The sequence below is a fragment of the Triturus cristatus genome, chromosome 11 (assembly GCF_964204655.1).
Source record: "Triturus cristatus chromosome 11, aTriCri1.1, whole genome shotgun sequence".
NCBI lineage: Eukaryota > Metazoa > Chordata > Amphibia > Caudata > Salamandridae > Triturus > Triturus cristatus.
The window spans coordinates 790,034,396-790,055,646 of record NC_140594.1 but is presented as its reverse complement, the minus strand read 5'-3'; the positions used below and the strand labels follow the sequence as shown (position 1 = coordinate 790,055,646).

General features: G+C 40.8%; 1 protein-coding gene across 4 annotated transcripts in view; it reads left to right on the top strand.

Moving 5' to 3' along the window:
* Nucleotides 1-21,251, top strand: part of SPHKAP (SPHK1 interactor, AKAP domain containing) — a 1,519,974-nt gene that overhangs the window by 395,446 nt on the left and 1,103,277 nt on the right. For all 4 annotated transcript variants that reach the window (XM_085634508.1, XM_085634507.1, XM_085634509.1 and 1 more), the window contains exon 2: nucleotides 7,531-7,645. In XM_085634508.1, coding sequence (XP_085490634.1) covers nucleotides 7,531-7,645 — 115 coding nt within the window. The remainder of the gene's footprint in view (nucleotides 1-7,530; nucleotides 7,646-21,251) is intronic.

Genomic DNA, 21,251 nt, shown 5'->3' with positions numbered 1-21,251 from the left:
TCCCCATGGAGTGAAGTCTCACTGGTATACACCACGGAGTGAAGTCTCACTAGCGTACCCATGGAGTGAAGTCTCACTGGCATACCCATGGAGTGAAGTCTCACTGGCATACACCATGGAGTGAAGTCTCACTGGCATACCCACCATGGAGTGAAGTCTCACTGGCATACACCATGGAGTGAAGTCTCACTGGCATACCCATTGCGTGAAGTCTCACTGACATACCTATGGAGTGAAGTCTCACTGGCATACACCATGGAGTGAAGTCTCACTGGTATACACCACGGAGTGAGGTCAGAGTGATGATGTCCCATCCCTTCTTGTTGTCTACTAGTATGGGTGCAGTGGTTTGGCACACCTGGGAAAAAAAAGAGATGTGTTGACAGACCTTTGCAGAGTGCATAGGAAAGGTGTAGGCACGAATTGATGGTACTGTAACTGGCCAGTCCACCGCATAGCTAAAAAAAAGATACATTAATGTAAACTGAGGAAATGGCGGGTGGGTGTACTTCCCATAGATCCCCAATTTGTGACCTAATAGATTATTGGTGATATCTGGGCTTTTGATCTTTGTTTTTAAAGTGAATGCCTGCGATGGGAGGCATGTAAACAGCACGGCAACCTTTGAAGCAAACAGTTTACACTCCTTCGGGCTTATGTATAATCATATCCGATGTACTCAATGGGTTGATCAAATATCTATACCACCTACATATTTCCTATTCACTAAAATAATCTAAAAATCATTTAGCACGATCCCTATGTCCATATGCAGTCCCACTGTTGCTTCGTTAGAGATTACATGAAATTATTGATGGTCTTGGAGCTGGTGTTTGCTATTTCTTAAGTGTTTGTTATGGTCTTACGATGACAGACTGTGGATTTATTGAATTTGGTAAATTGATTTGTAATTGCATGTCTGTTCAACACATGAAAGCCCTCATGGAGCAGAGGTGGATAAATAGGACATCGTTTATGAAGAATATCGTGTTGGAACATCTCCACTGACACTGAATATGGCTATTGCCACTGAAAGAAAGTGTAATATTTTTAACCTGTTATCATTTGACATATGGTGACAATGTATACATAGTTTAAATTACATACAGTTCCAACCCCTAATGAAAGTTATGTGGAATGATTGGTCCAGGAACAAAACACGTGATAGAAGGACTTTTTGTAATGCAATGCAATATTGGACTAGTGGAATTAAAATAAAGACAATTTAAAGGAAAGCAAGAAAAAGAAAAATAATTTGATTGATTCCATTCCATCGATATTTCTCTGTTTCGCTCTAGACAGAGACCAGACATAGGACAGTCAGCCTTGGTCTTGCTCCAATAGGATGAAACAGGTCCCCACCAGACAGAAACAGAAATGACCCTCGACCAATTGCAGCATACTTAGGCCTCCTCAGTGAGGCCCAGCTTCAGTCCTCTGACACAGTGAGCATGAGGCATGTGTCTGAGCATTTCTGTCACAAATGTGGGTCTGCTCAGACTGATTGCCTCACAAAAATTGAAACTGCAGTTTTACAATATGTATATTTTGGCGGTGTGTTGCCTCTTTAGAGGCAAATAAAAAGGTGGCAAGTGGGAAGCTTTTTACAACAGTCCTGGGATTGCTTCAACTCATCTAGATTGTATAGACAGAGGATCAACTCTGTCTCGAAATTGCATAATGTACGCAACTTAATTCCCTCAAATGTGTTTATTTGATCGTGAAATCATCTGGAAGCAATTTAGACTTTCGTATTGATGTCTAACTTCATTATAAAGGCCATATTTTGCAAAAATAATACGATACACAATATTAGCTTAGGTTAGAAATCTAAACAATCCTATTGGTTGCAACAACAGCATATGCTTTAAAACTTTGAAGGGATTTGTCACGCATCAGCGCTGCTTGTTACAGGCGGGAGAATTATGATTGTGAAATAAAACCAAATTATGGGCCTATTTAAGACCCTGGTGGTCAGACCGCCACGCAACTGTGGTGGGGGTCCGACCACCGCATGTCCGTTGGTCCAACCACCGTATTTGGAGCCAGTGGCGTCACTAGGGTTGGTGTCACCCGGTGCGGGTAACTCATAGTGTCACCCCCTCACGACTTACCGCATGGACCTCCTCCGCTCCGAGTCCGCCAGTGGACACAGTTGGCAAATAACGGGACCATACAGAATCCTTAGTAACGTTTGTAAATGTAGGTCCTATATTTACAAAATGTGCCTGTTAACAACAGTGTGATAATGACTCATTAATCAGGTTGTACAGTGGGCTACCTGCTAGTCAACAGTTTATTGGAATTTATAATATCATAGGTATGGTACTTTTTACTGGTGTGGTGTTCCCACTATCCAGCAACACGATATATCAGTGGTTGAAGTGGGGGAAAAAAAGTAGAGGAACTGTGGGTGGAGAATCAGACGGCGGGAATAACCCAAGGATTGGATCAGTGGGCAGAGCCAGAGGCGTGGCCAGAATGCGCAAACATCCCAATTTTTTTTATTTGTTTGGTTTCACTGCCCAGTTTTATCAACCAATGGATACACATGATTATTTAAGGTTATAATGAGTTATTGACAGTAAAATGTATTCACAAAGTGGGATATGCTTCTAATCACAGAATGTCCCCAAATACGATAAAATGTGGAAGCACAAGCCATTTGTCTCCGAGCCATGGAGTTTGTCATCAGCACTTTGCCCTTTTCCAAAACAGCAGTTAAAACATGAATGGCTAAAAATCCTAGTTTTCAAATGTTTTCTAAATAATAATGGCTCTGCCATATTTGACTCATAATGCAAGATCTGCAGCATGATCTGACCATTTAAACTAATAAATTGTTTGTAGCTCAAACATATCAAAAGTTAATAAAAAATGTGAGTTGTGTTGCTGCGGAGTAGATGACAGTTAATATCTCACTGTTCTATGTTAGGATTTTAACTTATAAACTGCAAGTAACAAAAGGATCTCTCTGACAAAAGCAGTAGCCCACTGGCCTATTTACATTATGTGCACTTTGTGATCTGCATGGTACATGTTCTTTGCAGCAGGTACATTAACCCTCTGAGCTACCTTTCCATGAGACAAAATTCCGATCTCTCTCTAGGAAGAACATTAATCAGAGTCATCATGACATTTTTATTGTTACCAAAAATTACTGGAGGCCAGGAAGGAGGCAGCAAGTGCTTTTAAAACCATAATATACTTGCAAAAATGATGCCTTCAACTAAAGTCAGCACCTGGTGCGGTCTCACCGGTTGCACCTCCTTAGAGCTGGCCCTTCTCAAGGGCCCTGTGATCTCAGTGACAGGGTCAGCGTTGTTCTAGGGTATACTGCTTCATAGGCCTGCCCGCAAGACTGGAGGTGAACTTCAGTATGAATAGTGGTGGACAAGCCTTGAAGGTTAACCTACACTTGTCATGCTAGGGTGCACCTGCTGGTGCTACGACACCGGGGCTTCTAATGTCTTGCGAAGCCTTCTAAGGTCTAGCATGAGATAGTGCTCTCTCAGGAGAGTGGTCTGGCGGACTGGTTATTAAGGCTGAACCTGGTTCCCCAGTTCCAAATTCAGCAGCTCTGGCCATAGTGCCACATCCTCTCCCCCACTGAACACTATACTGCCCCACTGAGAAAAACTCAGACTGCCTTCAACTACAACCCAATTGTTGCCGGCTATAAACACCTGGATACGGCTCAATTTAAATTACGCACTGGGCAAGAGCAATATGTGGCCTACAAAAAAAAGTGACAACATCCTGGAAAAAGCAAACAATCATAGGGAATGCAAAATTTTGCAAACTATGTGAAATGCAAGCAGGAACAACATGGTTACCTTATCGCTTTTACACTCACTGTTCAGAAATCAGTGAGTGCTTTTGCCTGAAAAGTTAAGGACATGGCAACAGGGCCCTGAATGGACCCATTTCAATGCCCATTGCTTATATCCTTACAAAACGTAAGCAGTATGGTAAAAAAAGACAACATCCCTAGATACAGAGCAGCAGTACAAATTTTGTTTTTCAATCCTCACATTGCAGTACCTCCAGGATTGGTGCACTAGTTCCAAGCCCAGGGAAAACAAAGACAAGAAAACAAAAATAGCACTTCACTGGCAAACTCTGTAAAAGTGGCGCTAATGTGTTTGGGTGTGAATAAAATCAATCTGGCCAGTTTGCTACCACTCTGTCTTACTTTATTTAGTTATTTATTTTTCATATTTTTAAACTTTTATTCCAGATGCTGCACTGTGGAATTAAATGTCAGAAAAATATGACATCGATTTCCCGCAAAAGTGATTTTCTTTTTTGGATCCATTTCACAGGGAAGCAAATAAAAGAAAGGAGAGGAGACAGTGCGCGCTGCGCACGGGCACCTCCTCCTCCTGAAAGGTTAGGTTACTCTGCGCACACCGGCCCTGTTGGTGTCACCCCATGTGAGGGTGTCACCCGGTGCGGTCCGCACCCCCCGCACCCCCATAGTGACGCCGCTGTTTGGAGCATGGCGGTCGGACTGCGACCAGTCAGATGCAACACTGCCGCTGCCACCAGGATCATGGATCCCGACCCGGCGGTGGTAGAAAAAGGGTCTGTGAATGGAGGCGGAGCTGAGTCATGGACTGCTGTCCAGATTACTACCTGCATTTATGACATCTTTACATGTAAACGATGTTGGAAACATAAAGAGGGGGCCCCAAACAGCCCCCCTGAGTGATTTTGCCCAGGAGGTGCAGTGCGTGGGGCGACATGTCATTCTCCCCTCAGCATGTACTGTCGTGCATGCGCTGTGTGTGATGCACGACAGTACAGGCCCTGCACCATGGTGGTATCACCTTCAGGCTCACATAGTGATCCTGAGCATGCTGCTGCTGATACTACAACCTCACCGCGAGGTTCGTAGTTAGGCCCTATAGGTCATAGAAGACACAAGCACCAGGGTAGCCACGTTACATGACTCTAAAAAAGTAGATGGTTTGGAATTTGTTGGGGAAAAGAACAACATTCAGGTTTAGAAAATGCCTGTGTAAGCACCTAGAATGTGAGATAAACACGGTTTAAGCTTGCGTTTAGCTCTTAGAATGATAATATATCTAAAACAGTTTAACAAGCATTACATTACATTTGATGAATTAACCCCTTCGCTGCGGCGGGAATTCCGCCGCAGCGCTGGGGGGGGTTTTGGGGGCAGCGCGGTGGCGCTGTGCTCATGACGGAGCCACTCCGTCATGAGCCACGGTTGAGCTGTGCTCATGACGGAGTGGTTCCGTCATGACTCCGCCCACTGCGCTAATCGCCCGCACAGGCGGGGAATCAGCGCAGCGTGGGAGGAGCGGCGGCCAACGGCCGCAGCATGACGGAACCACTCCGTCATGAGCACACGGCACCCGTGGCTCATGACGGAGTGGCTCCGTCATGAGCGCTGAAGGGGTTAAGCATACCTTTTCTGTGTGCTGCTTTTCCTTTTTTGACTGCTTCCTTCTTTATCTCGTATATGACACTTTTAATTATCATTTTGCATTTAATTTGAACTTTGATAGCCAGATTTATCAAAGTGTATCATTGCCCTTGAGTGATGCAAGGTAACACAAAGGCAACGCAACACTAAAGTCACATTTACCAAGCCATGCCAAATCTGGAGTCATGCAAGGCAGCGCAAGTCATTGTTTTGTGTTACTCTGCCTTAGGCAGGCATTTCATGGGTGGAACCCAGGCATCCACCAATGGACTTTAGCTCATTCCCAGATTTACCATGAGTGGTAGACTTGGGAATTCTTAAAAATTCTATGCCTTCTCAGGGGAAGCGTGTTTTGCTCTTTCGATGTGTGCTGCATTCTGCATCACATGTAGGGAGAGGAAAAAAATCTTTAGAGGACTGTTTTTGTGCAGGAAGGTGTCTCTTCGAGCACAAAAACAATCCTGCCTGAAAAACATTCACTCTTACACAACGACACAGGGGTGCCGGTGTTGGCGCTAGGCAGACAAAGGTTTACCAGTGCAAGGAGAGGACATGAATTTACCATATAATGTTAAATATGACACCTTTGCGTGAAATATTGATTAATCTGCCCCAAATTTATAGCACTGTCTACAATCATGAACCTTTCACCGGAAAATCATTGATTTCAGATGTGTTAGTCTAATAATCAGTTCTTTTGAAGCAAAATACAACTAAAAACACACAGAGGTTCATCAATCTAACCCACAAATGTCCAAGACTGGAAGCCATGTCTGTAATGACTGGCGGGAGGTGTTCATCCTAGTCTGCTGTGAGGTGTGTACCAAACCTTTGCGTTGAATTGTTACTTTGTATTGAGAAATAATAATTTGGGACATTGTTAGTGAATTTTGTTCAAAAGAGATGAGCATATGTGTGTACAATTAACAGAGTTAGTTTCATTGGCTGGCACTAATCTGTAGCTGCTGAGGTTTGTCTTGCGTGCAGGTGTCTACTGCTGACCAGACCACCTGCAATGTTTAGTGCTTAAACTGAGCAAGAGTGTATAGGTGAGAGCCACGTGAGCTGACAGCACTGTCCACAGCAGACATTGACTCTTCCTTTAATGTTCCACCCCTGTCTCAGAGGTAGAATGCATGATGGGATGGCTAAGGGTAGCTATTAATAGACTTGGAGCTTTGTCTGACAATCTGCTTGGAGCATCCTTTGATACTGTTCTCCATCCGTGCTTCATTCCTAGTCGCAGGCCAGGGGCACGGAAGGGGTGTAGTTCTTCTCCTGGAATAGCTGGGCTCTCCTACGATGCTGCTCATACCTGCTCTTGTAGGTTTTGGCATACTTCACCCCTCCTTAAGAGCTGGAAGCCAGAACTGATAACATTGCATCTGGCTGTCTGGCACTGCATTGCTCACACTGGTCCTTTAATTGTTTTTGCTGGCATCACAGAGCAGGAGCCAGTGGATAGGGGGTGACACCTGCACTTAAAATCCCTCGCAAACACAAAACAAGATTTAACATAAGAAGATTTCGTCACTTCCATAGATCAATTATTTTGGAGCACTTCTCAGAAGGCTACGAATTACATTTGAGAAAATGTAAGCATTGTTTTCTTTTAATTAATTATGGTATTCAGTTTTTTCACAGTTGGGGCAAATGAAATTGACCCGACATGGCTTTATAAAGACACAGTCACCTATACTATGTTAGCTTTCATATATTCAATATTGCTTTTCAGTAATAAACATTGTTATTCAAGATATGTGTAATCTGGGTGATGAAACAGCATTGCAATAGAGCACCCCTACAAATGCAAGGATAAGGTGGTTCATGATGCTAATTATCACAGTCTCATTCAGAATACATTGGATGTCTATTAAATACTTCTGTACACTGTCTACTTTCCTGAACAGAGGGAGGAAACCACATTAGAGTCTTGCATTGACAGCACTGGCATCTGAATGTAGCATATTTCAAATGTGTGAACCTAATTGGGTGCACTATAGCTCTGCTGCTCCTAAAGTCTACAGTTTCTTTAGCTGACTCACTAGTGTGTTTCTATTTTTGCTTTTCCTCAGTAACCTTGAGTCACCGCTGATGTATGAAGTCTCAGAGCACCAGGGGAGCAGCGGCGCCAGCAGCACAGAGAGTTCAGCAGGAAGTTTGGGGAGCTCTGTCACTGCCTGCAAAAAGGTAATAAACATGTAAAGCAATTAACCAACATGTGTTGATATAAATAAAAAGTGTATGAACCGAGCACTGAAATTTTGCACTGAATGAGGGGACACTAGACCCTGTATTATTCATAAATGTCTGTTTTAAGATAGACAGACAGACAGACAGGCAGGCAGGCAGGCAGGCAGGCAGGCAGGCAGGTAGATATATATATATATAGATAGATAGATAGATAGATAGATAGATAGATAGATAGATAGATAGATAGATAGATAGATAGATAGATAGATAGATAGATAGATAGATAGATAGATAGATAGATAGATAGATAGATAGATAGATAGATAGATAGATAGATAGATAGATAGATAGATAGATAGATAGATAGATTGTCGTCCATGGGTTCTGGTGAAATCTTACACCAAGAGGCTGAAGACAAAGTTATTTTGGAGTAATCTGCTGAAAATGTTGGCTTCTTCGAAGTGCAGTTAACCATTGCCACAGAGTGGAATTAGAATTTCTAGGTTTTGTTTAGCTTTCACTAATTGATTGTGAAAAAAATAATGGGTAATGGCCAAGTCAGTGGTTTTGTATGATTCTGTTGCTGCAATATTTACCCCATAATATTGGTGTAACTTCGTTTGGTACATAACTTGCAAAATGTACAGATTTAGGCAAAAATGTTGTTGGTAGCTCAAATGGATGCCAATTTTACCGCCAGAGAATGTGCAACATAGTTTGCATTTATTGCTGCATAATTTAAATCACCTTGCCAGGCAAGTTGGTCCTCCATGCCACATATCCTGGTAGCTCTGAAATAGTTAAAGCTCTGCTGAGTGGTTTGGGGTTTGTTATTATGATGATAACATTCATTAAAAAATATATATATATTTGTAATATTTACTGAATATTCGAAATACAGCCAAAACTTTCATTGTTAAATGTTGGATGCATCAAGTTTATCATGATACATTTTGATTACTTTAATCAAAAATGAACATAACATCAGATTACATCAGATTACAGAATGTTGTCTCATGCAGTTTCAGGGAGAGGGATTTGCAAAGGAAAGCATACCTCCATCCCTCAGCCATTCAATTTCATTCCCATTTTTTTTTACTAGGTCCATAGTCTTAAGGGACAGGGGCAGTTGTTGAAAGAAAGTTGTAATATAGCAAGTGACAACAGGAGAGAATGAAGTGGTTCACCATAGGCCGAAAAACAACTCTGTGCAGTCGTGGTCACAAAGCCTATGATTTTGCAATTGCAGGCTTTGTGATAGTAGAAGCACTTTGTATGTCAGGCCCTTAGTTTCCAAACAGTAAATAATAAAAAATATGTTATCGTGCATTGGAGGATGTTTGGTCATTACTATTTACCACTATAAATATTATTTACACGTTTATTCCGAGGAATTTACCACAAAACTCAAATATTAAAAACAGAGAAAACAAAAATAAATATACATACATCGATAACTAGATAGAACAGTAATTCTTATCTATAGAATTTACAATTTAATTGCACATTATACAGTAAAACAATATAAAATGTGTTGCAGTAAAGTTTCAACTAATGCACTTATTTATATGCTTCCTTTTAAGGACCAAGCCCACAAAAGGAACCTTGATAGTGTAAAGACCATCCATTCAGAGATTTCTGTCTGAAATATGTTCAATACTTTCCCATTGTTCTTACACCCAGTAACCGAAAAAGTGGACTTATCCATTTCTTCCTACTCAAGCGATACGCTGGGCAAAAAAGCATAAAAATGTACCTTTGTTTCCAATACAGTGCGGCAAGCCGGACAGCAGTCACTTCCCAGTGAGCCCTTAGATCATTTAAAAGTAATGTATTTTGAGAGAAATTCCTATTCTAAAACGTATATGTAAATTCGAAGATGTGCGTGGTAAAATTCTATCCATAAAGTGCTCATATTTAGGACTGCATTTATGGAGTAAAAAAATAATTATTCCCCCTGTACTCTGTTCCATAACAGTTCTATGCTTATAACAGCCCAGCACATTTCTTTCAGTCTTCTCTTTGAGAAGCTCAGGGTCTTTCCATACCTCATCCAACTTTACCCTAAGACACCAGGGGGCATATTTATAATAACTGACGCATCCCTGCATATCAGCAGGAATGCACCAGTTATTTTGCGCCCCAGCTCCGCCATCATGGATGCGCCGCATTTATAATGCGGCGCACCATGGGGCAAAAACGGCACAGATGCGTCACGCATCTGTGCCGTAAAAGTGGCGCATTGCTGGAGTTGCGTCGCAAGCGCGACGCAGCTCCAGCAATGCTCTGGGGGGCCCTATCTGCACAATGCTGCGTCAATCCTTACGCCTGCTTCAAGCAGGCGCAGGGTTTTGACGCAGCATGGGCTCAAAAGTGACTGAGTGAAATCTTGTAGATTTCACTCAGCCACTTTTAGGAGGCGTTCCTGCGCCGGAACGCCCCCACCTGCCCTGGAACGCCTACATGTTTTGCAGGGCTTTACAACGTGACGCATCTCTCAGATGCGTCACGTTGTAAATACCCCGCACCATGGCGCAGGATTTGCGCCGCTGCTGCGTCACAAAAGTGACGCAACGGCGGTGTAAATGAGCCGCAAGTCAAACATAAATCTGCCCCCTGTTCTTTAACCCCTTGAGTGCCCGCCCCTTTCCCCGCCCTGTGCCGGGCTTTTCATTACCGGGCGGGGTTTATGACGAGCTGGTCTCGTCATGGGCACAGCGCAACCGCGGCCCATGACGAGACCAGCTCGTCATGGGCACTCAAGAGGTTAAAAAGCTTAAACAAGCTGTAACATAGGCTTGATCAAGCTACATCAGCTCTTTTAAATACATACAGTACTGGTCCAGTTCTTTCACGATGCAAATTCGCACACAATACAAAAAGACTCAAAGCTGTTCTATATGGTCAACCTTATTTATGGATATATCACCATAAGCGCGGTACTACACGGGAGCATAAGTAGTGCCCTTAAAATACATTTTCCGATCGATTCAATGAAGCTGCGTTCCCATGTTCCCAGATCTCGGCACTATACAGGGCTTCCCTTAAAGCCTTTCCAAGATATGCTTCAAGGGCTGAAGAAAAGGATCTTGAGGAGCTGGTATTAAACATGTTTATCACTAAGGTCGATGAATACTTCAAGACCATTTGACTTTTGTTTAACTGAGAAACCCAGGTTAAGCTGTCAGATAGCTTTACGCCCAAATACTAAAATATTCTCACTCTTTTAATCAACTTCCCATCCACTGTCAAGATCTCCCTTCATGCACAATGAGGGGTTTAGGTCATATATTTAGGTTTATGAGAGGTAATCTTGAGACCACATAAGGGACAGAAAAAGGGGAAATTGATTTAAAAGGGCTTGTAAGCCCATAGGCGTTCCAGAAATCAATAGCATATCATCAGCAAACATCGAGGCTTAGGGCCCGATTCACAGAACTAACTTAAGACAAAATCCTAAACTTACTACCTTTTTGGTATTCACAGAAGGCACTTACTCATTTTGGTATTCACAGAAGGCACTTACTCATTTCGGTATTCACAGACTCCTAAACTGAAAAAAATCCTAATTTTAAGACGTTCGGTATGCACAGAAGGCATTTAGGAGTCCTAAAGTTAGGACTCCTAACTTCTGTGAATACCGAAGTGAGTAAGTGCCTTCTGTAAATACGAAAATGGTAGTAAGTTTAGGATTTTGTCTTAAGTTAGTTCTGTGAATCGGGCCCTTAGACTTTAATGGTCGCTGATTTAAGTGTATAATTATGACATTATTCCAAAGAGTCTATCACCCCGTTTATATACAGACTAAAAAGTGTAGGGGTCAAAATGTACCCCTGCCTTACGCCACTTAAGCAGATTCCCACAGCCTCTGGCTGTGGGAATCTGCTTCATATGTTCTGCTTGTCTTCCCCATCTAACCTGTGTGTGAGAGCCGCAATAAAGGCGTATTTGAATACTTAAAAGATGTTCCAGAAGACCATATTTCCACATTACCTCCCATAATAAATTTCTGCGTATTAAATCAAAAGTAGCCTTCATTGCAACAAAAGCTATACAAAGGTGAGCTTTCATAAGTAATATATAGTTCCAACTTAGGGTTTGGAGACTGAAAATCCGGTCTAGTCGAAAACCTGCTTGCAGGTCTCTATAATATAATTGTTATCCATCCATTCCAACATTTATAGTAACACTTGTTTGCAGGAAATCTTCTACAAATTATCTACCAGGATTATAGGCACGTATTTTCTGTGTAATTTTTAGCCCCTTTTTATGTATTGAATGATATCCCCTTCCTTCCAAGTATTGGGAAGTTCTGCTCTTTCTGCTATACAACTTGAAAACTAATTGACAGAGGCAACCCAAATCAAAAGTTCAGATAGGTATAGGTCTGCTGGAATCCTATCTCCCCTGGGGCTTTAGACTACTTAGTTAATCTTGGGTCTGCTTCAGTGCTGTGTAAAGAAAACAAAGGTTGGTCATTGGATAGGTGCAAAACTGGTACGGCCATCAGATTGGCTATTAATTCCCTGTCTGTGTTATATCATCTTTCTCAGCATAAAGAAGCGCAAAGTATTTTTGGATGTATGACGTTACAACGCATGCTGTTACAACGCATGCTGTTACAACGAAAGTTTTACAACGCGAGTGCATTGACAACGCTGGACATTACAACGCAAGTCTTTACATCGACTTGCACTAGATGGCGTGCTAACATTAAAAAAGTGTAATTTACTATTCCAACTCCAGTCCACGTAACAGTAGGGAAGGTGTTGGGATAGTAAACTACACTATTTTTAATGTTAGCACGCCATCTAGTGCAAGTCGATGTAAAGACTTGCGTTGTAATGTCCTGCGTTGTCAATGCACTCGCGTTGTAACAGTTTCGTTGTAATGGCAGTGCGTTGTAAAAGTTGCGTTGTAAAGGTTGTTCCCCAGCTAAATAGATCTCGAGTCATTTCTTTTTAATCCTGTAGCTAATCTGTCCAATTTCCAGCCTCCCATATCCTTTTGCTGTGCCCCAATATTGCGTTATAGGCTCCCCTTGCCTGGATTATTCCAGATCTATTCTGAATTGTAATTGCCTTTAGTACATTTATTTTCGTACTCCTGTAATTCTTTGAATACCATGGAAATGGTTTTTATTACTATTTTTGAATTACTTCTTTTGTTCTTTTAAAAATTACCTCTTTAAATGGTTAAACATATCATTATGAGTAACTGTGATAGGGATTTCGAGGGCCAGTGGGTTCTCATATGGCTCCAATGCAGCCACAACTAAATAATACATTTGTGCCAACATGTTTTGATTATGCACTATTTTCGAGCACTTTCAGTAATTTATTACTAACCTGGAGTCTCACCATGCAGCTCTCCGCATTCTCAGTTGTGATCAATGATTTCATATCAATCATGAGTGACCATGATTTAAAATCTGAAACTATATAATTTATTTTACTCAGGGATAAACATTTCCTAAAGGAATATTTTTCTCCAATATCTGAAGGAGAGTGACTGTTACATTCTGTTGGATCTATAATTATTGACAAGGACAGAAGCTCATTTGCCATGGGTCACCATTTCCTAATTCTTGGAGATTCCAATTGCAGTATATCCCGCTCTTCTTCTTTAATTACCTTTAGAGAGTCAAATTCCACAAGGGGCTCATAGGTCATTTTACAATTTCCAGCTATAACTACTAACTAATATCTAACGACTCCAATAAAACTTCCAAAGCATGCAGAGCAGGCTAGTCACATCTATCTTGGACTATATGATTGTACACATTTATTAGCAAGATATGCTAATGCTTAGAGCTTGGAGGAAGTATCAGGCTCAGTACCAGAATACATTGTGTACCTGAGTCAAGAAATCAAATCTTACAACTAAATATGGACTTGATCCATGTTAGCAAGCCTGCAGAGGCCCTACAATACTTTGATGGAATAGCTAGAATAGTATAAGAAAAAGTAGCCAGCTCTGTTCACAGGTTCAAATGCACATGTCTCTTGAAATAAACCGATGTTATAGATATCCACAAAAATTCTCCAACTTGTGTTACTTAATTTTATTCATATATTGGCTACATACTAGGATAGCACTGTCAGCTCCAAAGAGTAAATCAAGGCTTGTTTGAAATTAATATATGGAGTCCGGATAGAGAAGGCTGCATATTGCCTTTCATCATTTATAACATTACAGGTGTACTTGTAAAGTGCACGATTACCCGTAGTTGTCCTGGTGCTGAATAACAGATGTTTATTGTTACCCAACAGTACTCATTGTATCGACCTCAGATGGATGAAAGGCTGAGTGGACCCGCTGGGATTTGAACCTGTGACCATGAACTCAAACACAGGCCCTTAAAGTGGCTGCTTTAGTCCACTGAGCCACCAGACCCTGATTATACTCTGATTTATTCCACCCACTATATCCCTATGCTTGGCATTCTCCTGTTGAGGAGCAAGAACTCCTTGATTTACAATTGTTTGTGGGACTAAGATCACTGTGGGGATGTTATAGAAATCTGCGTTATTTGTCAATCCAATTTGTGATGGTCAAAAGCAAGATTCCCCCTTGCTTTAATGGCTTTGGGATAGAGGCACGAACTGCCCGGGTGTCCCTTTGGGTGTATTCAATATCTGGAAAGGAGCATTGTACTTGAATCAAACTCTAGAGCCATTGTTAGGCATAGTACTCTGATCTAGCACAATCAATTTATCTATCAGATCTTTTATAGTCAATGATAATTTAATAAAATCTAGCATCTCAGAAGGACTTCAAGTCCACGATAGAGCAATAATATCATCACAAAATATGGGTCGACAATAATGAACAAACCACACTCAATGTTTAATTTCATTCGTTAGTGAATCACTGTTTTCTCCTAAATAGGGAATGGATTTTTAACATTCCTCATATATATTTAATTGGCTTTCTTTCTCAAGATATCACTTTGTGATTGCACTTTATTGCCAGATAGCAATTGCCCATGTTCTTTATTAAGATGGTCCAAACCCTTCTCACACCAGTTTTATTTTAAGTGGAATATTAGCAATAGATTCAGCTGGAAAACCTCCAACTCTGACACCCTCAATTAGGGCATTTTTGCCACTTTTGTTTATAATATTTGATTTGATTATGTTATTTGCCTTGTTTTTATGGTGATAGTACATAGTGCGCTTAGGTGGACAGTTGTCTGCACAATTAGTATGCGTCTTAATTCTATTGTCAGTATTTTTAAACCCTAACCTTTTCGCCTTTAATCAATGTCCAATATAATGGTCATGGGGAGAGTTTGAGCAAATGAAGCAACCACTAGCACAAACAGCAGGCTTACTTAAAATATCAGCTGAGACCCCTTTAAAAACTTTCAATGCTAAGTTATTCGTTGCATATTCATCCAATTTAATTTCCCTCATAACACTAATAATATGTTTTAACTCAGTAATCTCACTCCGCATCCCCTTGTCATCTAATCCAACTACAAGGGATTGTATCACTTTTCCTATTTTTTGTGTATTGTGTATTTTTTGTGTAATTCCTGCCACCCTGGGCAAATCTTCATTTGTTGTCATCAAATGAACTCTGTTTTGGCAGACATTTGGGACTAAATGGTGTAAATTTGTATCAATGACTTCCTTACCAGTCGGATCAGTCCCAAAACATAAGGAGAAAGAATCTCCTATATCACAAGGCTTAGATATAGTATCCTGTCAGGGCTTATGGCTTTTTCTTGCTTTCTGTTGAGGCAAGTATGCTACAGTATTATTTGAGGGGCTTAGCACAATGTTTGGTCCCCGACGATTGCCTAATGTTTTCACCCAGCCTTCAACACCCTCAGTGAGGTCATGGATTTTGTTGAGTCTAAAATTTTCTGCTGCATTCTTCGTGGATTTTGTTGTTTGTGTTACCAGCACCAATGATTGTCGACTGCTTTATGTTTCTCGATAAATACTTAATTTAAGTGTCTCGAAAACAAATTCTTAACAATGCGGCTACTCTGGATGCAATTCTAATCAGCTAAGTGTACAAATAGCATCATTAGCATCCTCAATCATAACAATAGTCAATCTCCAAAGCATTTGATCTGTCCTTGTTAAGAATAAGCAAGATTGCTGTCCATTTAAATGCACCAAACCAGAGCCAAGGTCCTGTCCTGTCTCTTCCTAGCCATGATGGGCAAAGACGGGCCTGCCTTTGGTCCTGGCTTCAGCCAGTCATGAGCCACACACGTCCCGTGCTGCGGGGATAACCCATGTGTTTTATAACGCAACTACAGGGATGCTTTATATTGTGTAACTGGCAGGTAAGAAAACAGGTGTTATTTCGGACTTTAAGTCCCCTGCAATCAATCTACTTTTCCATGCAGCTGGGATGTCCAGAGCACTTCATTAGAGCGACAAGCAGGTGGGAAGGGCCTGTCTCCTACTCCTCTTCCAGGCAGCTAATGAACCAAGTGTGATAAGGGGCTTCAGGTTCCCAGCAATAGGTCTTCTCTTCCTGCGCAGCAGGGATGTTCCAATTGCTTTAAAGCGCGACTAGCAGGTGGGGGAGTCCCGCCTCCTTCACCCGCTCCAGACAGCCAAGGAAACGGGTGTGAAATGGGACTTCATGACCCCAGCAATTGGTCTTCTCTTCTCACACGGGGGGATATGGTCAATGTTTTATAGTGCAACTAGCAGATGGGAGTCTCCCGCCTCCACCTCCCCTTCTAGGTAGCCTAGGGACCAGGTGTGCTATACAACATTAGGTCCACAGCAATCGATTTTCTCTTCCTGTCATTGTTCACCTCTATAATGGGGCATATTCAGAATAAAATTCCAACACATTCTGTAATAGAAAGAGCATGGCACGGATATCTACTATATCATCTTTATATATCACCAACTCTATGTTTTGTATAAAAACACTTAGGAGTATCTGACTAATAATACTCACTTAACCATTTGTACTACACAGTATTCATAAATATGATGGTATTTAGGCAACTCAAGTTCAAATGCTAAATTGATTTCCATCATGTATCATTTATGGACAGAATTTCAAAAAAATTAATTGTACACTATAGAAAACTTAAAATAGTCATAGCCAATATATTCGGCCAACTACTACAAAAACAGACAGAAATAAGGAACAAATTAGTAAAATAAGATTGAAAAATATTCTAAAAAGAAAACGTTTTAAAAATAATACAATAATATAGCTCCATTAGAAATACTTTAACCTATAAAGCATTTTGATCCGTTTTCTTCAAAGAAATTCGAAATGTTTATATATTTTATTGCTGAGACATAAAAAATATTCACTGCCCTTATTTAAACCTACAATTCTTCTAGTTTCTGTTGTAAAACAAGTTCAGTGTCATTTGTTTCTATGTCCTTTATTTCAATTCTAGATGGAACTCTGCCTATCGAGGTTCCATGTGTTAGTTTGAACGGGAACGTTCCCAGTTGAGCAGTTGTCACTGGCCAGATGAGATAGCTGTCAATGGCCAGCTGAGATAAGTCAGTTCATCTCCGAGCTACATACCAAAATAGAAACCTACTTGCTTACTTGATGTCTGCAGGTCACTTCTTTCCTTTACAAGACATTTCCTTATCTGAAAACCAGGGTTTCAACATTCTTTTAACTGGCAAGCATAGGGCCTCATTTAGATCTCGGCAAACGGCTTAATCCTTCACAACGGAAAGGATATCAATTCAGCCGAAATATAAATCCCATAGGATATAATAAAATCAATGTTTCAGCTGATGGGATATCCATCATTGTTGTGATCAGAAACCCGTCCGCCAAGGTCTAAATCAGGCCAATAGTTATTTACTTCCTTCAAAGCATGAGTATTGTTTGTGATCGAAAGGTGAATATTCTGATGAAATCAGCCATTTATCACTCCCATGGTGTGTTAGTGCAGTCCATGACAGTTGCGAATCCAATTGAAAAACTAAATTATACTAATAACTGATATCACTGACAAGACACCATGGAGGGCTTCTAGTCAACGGCCTAATAGGTGCTCGCCACAGCCCGCCGGCGGAAGGGCATCATTCATAGTCTTATTGGAGAGGGATGTAGCTCCATGGATTGCCAAGAAAGAGAGCACAATGTGCAATGTTTTGTGTGCAAGAATATTTTAAAGAATCCATGGACTGGCTCATTTGTGCAGGACCAAAAACTACTCTTCGTGTGTTTGAACAGTTGGCATTCTTTTTGTTTCAGTCAGGTGCAATTCATAAAACCTTCCTAAATCAGTTCACAGGTAAAATACTCATAGTTAACAACGTGACACCCATCCTTTAACTTATTCACTGAAAAAGAACATGAAAATGATGTATCAACAGAGTTTCTAGCTCAGCCACTCTCTGGACCCACCCAGACCATTCTCTGTAATCTTGGGATTTCTTTAAAAGAAAAAAAAAACCGTTCAATTGGGCCCCATGAAAAAACAGGAGCAAGTTCATAAATAACAAGAATCGAACTAGTTAGTTTGAAGAAAAAACAGAAACCCAATCCCAGTTATGAGAGTGAGCATAAGCCTTTTAAGTACCCTTGGTGGATGGGCAAGAGGTATCTGTTCGATATATTCCTGAAATGAAATCACGGCTCCTTTAAAGAGAAACAATATTCAGTTATCTAATAGTTGCATTATATATTCTTGGATCTTCCCTAATAATTGCATCTTCTTTTGTTATTATGGGTGCTAGCCACAGTCCATTCCATCATAACAACCCATCAGACTTCACCTAAACACATGTCAAAAGCAAAGAATCTGTTACCTCCCATTGTCTTACTAATATGAATCTTATAATACCAGTTATTAGCATTATCAATGACTTGAGTTTAATATTTGAACCATTTTAAAAGCAATTGTGTCCATTTCCCAAGTGCTTTGGTTTTCAAGAAAATGCATATATTTCCAGTGGACATATTAATTTTGGGCATTTGCTAAACATATGGAGGTGAACTGATTTAGTAAGCTTAGATCTGAGACATAAAATAAAACTTGCACCCCAAGATTTTGAATAACTTTGCATTAGCATAATAAACATGATGTATGGTTAGGAGACATTGTTCCACGTACTTAGCACTTGTGGATGTTGTAATGTTTAGTGCAATAGCTAGGGTCCTGAATTCTAGGTCTATCTCTGCAACTTCTTAGCACCATGTTATACTAAAATCTTTGACAGATTTGGTGTCTACTGCATCACGTTTATTCTAAAATAGCAACACTGCCCTCACTCTGAAGTCAAAGGAATAGATTATTCGATAAACTTAATTATGTGCTTTTCAAAGTTACAGTATATTGTTGAAAAACACTGACCATGTTTTCCTGCTACTGCCTCAAAACTATTAAATTCCTGGTCTTGGTTATCTCACAAATTAGCGAAGTATTTCAAACTGCGACATTTGAGAATTCAAAGTTGCACCAGATAGATGTAAGCCTATGAAATTTGGGGATCACAATGCATTTTGGAACTTCCTACAAATATGAGTGGTATACATATGATCTGTAGTTGATTTTTAAGGTTTTGGTATAAATAACTTTTTTACCAGAAAACACTCAACTGCACTGCAACATATGCATGTTGATAGTAAAGAGTAAATAATCAAATTGGAATGCAGAGAAGAATGAACTTTTGCCAACAGTTGATTATTCAAAAGAAGATAGCTAGTGAAGTTGAAAGAAGACTGTGGTATTCAATCATCCAATAAAAGTGATTTCTATAAGGGGTGGCGGAGGACGTATCAGGCATTTAAAAGTCTTTCACCTATCTCAAATGGGATTTTGAGAGTAAAGTGTCTAAAGATCAGAGTACAGCCAAGATGTATCAATGTATGGAAGGAATGGACAAGTACTCTGTCAACAATAAATTATTGTAGTCCAAAGAAATTATTTTCTGAAGTCCAAGAAATTTCTTCCAAAAAGATTCTTTTATTCTTTCAAATTATTTTCAAGTTGGTGCTCCAACACATTCTTAGAAGTCCAAACACAATCTTAGTTACATATAAACACAGCCAACGCATGTCGTCCCCCTTGGGACCTCATCAGGGCTCCTAAAAAATGACACAACGGCTTTAAATACCAATCTTGGAAGGATATCAGTATCATCCAGGACTGTTATTTAGTTCTCATCAAATTAAATGTTATCTCCTAAATATTACCGCGGTGGTGTGAAATATTAGTTCTGGATTAGTGCCACTATCATCCCAGTCTTTGTTTTTCCATCAATTTAAAAGTTTTCTCATTCTATGTCCGTTCTAGTTAAATAGAGGCTATTGAATAGCGGTGTTATTCGAAAGGAGGTGGAGGCCACGAGGAACCCAGTGCCAGAATAGAAGGACTCGATATGTGGAGAATACATGTGGTCACAATAGATTAGTGTCAAACCCTTTGTGAATGTGCTCAGCAGAGGCTTTGTGATGCGTACGGTGACAGCTCCTCCCCCTCATGAAGTTTGAAATGGCCTATCCTGTCAACAACCATGTATCTTTTCTCACTGTCTGGGAGAAATACACAAAGACCAACTGACAGCTACACATAGTCGTGTGACCCATGGTACAGGCTGCAGGTCCCAAATGCTAAGGAAAAGAAAAGGCTAACTTTCTGATTGTGGCATTTTCAGAATTGTGACTTACAATCTGACTTTACTATTAAAGAGGTTTTTAAATTACAATTCATAGACACCAAACTCAACATTACCACTTGCTCCCAATTGAAAGTTATCACTTTTTTACATGTAATAAGTTAACCCAATGTTCTCCTATGGGAGAGGCAGGCCTTGCAGTAGTAAAAAACAAATGCAAGAGTTTTTCACTACCAGGATGTAGGAAAGTGTCCTTTTTGTCGACATAGTCACCCCCCCTCTTTTTGCCTGGTATTTGATGTGATTTTCACATGAAGTGCTCTGAGCTCATGCTAACCAGGTCCCCAGTGCCAGATCTCTGTCCCAAAACTGTGCAATTGCTTGCCCCAATTGGTGATACCCTTGGTACCCTCTGTAAATTCCCAGGAAATGGTACCCTAAGTACCTAGGGCCTGAAGTACTAAAGAGTGTCTCCACAGGTGGTAGCATGGAACCTGCCGCCCTAAGGGACCCCTCACCAAGCTCATGCAAACTGCCACTTCAGGCTGTGTGTCTTGGTGCAGACAAAAGTGAAAACATGACATGGCACACAGCCTGGTTGCCATGCCTGCAGATATTGCATGCAGTATTGGTAAATTGCCACTACAGCAGGCCTTACAGCCATGAGGCTGGGTGCACTATACTACATGTGAGGGTTGAACTGCCTAAGCAGATATGCCCCATACTGGTCAGTTCTATTACTGCTAGTAGGAGTGATCATGGAAGCCATTTTAAAAGCATGTGCTGGACACCGGTGAAAACAAGTTTCCCAGCTACATGATGGCTTCATCGAAAATAGGGATGTTTGGTATGAAACATCTCATATTGATAAACCCACACTAATGCCAGTGCCAGGTTTAGGAATACATGCACCCATAGGGCATCTTAGAGTTGCCTCCAGAAACCCTACTAGTCACTGGTGTGCTGAATGACTGGTTTCCCCCAGCCTGTCCCTAGAGACGAGTTTCTGGCCCACTAGGGTG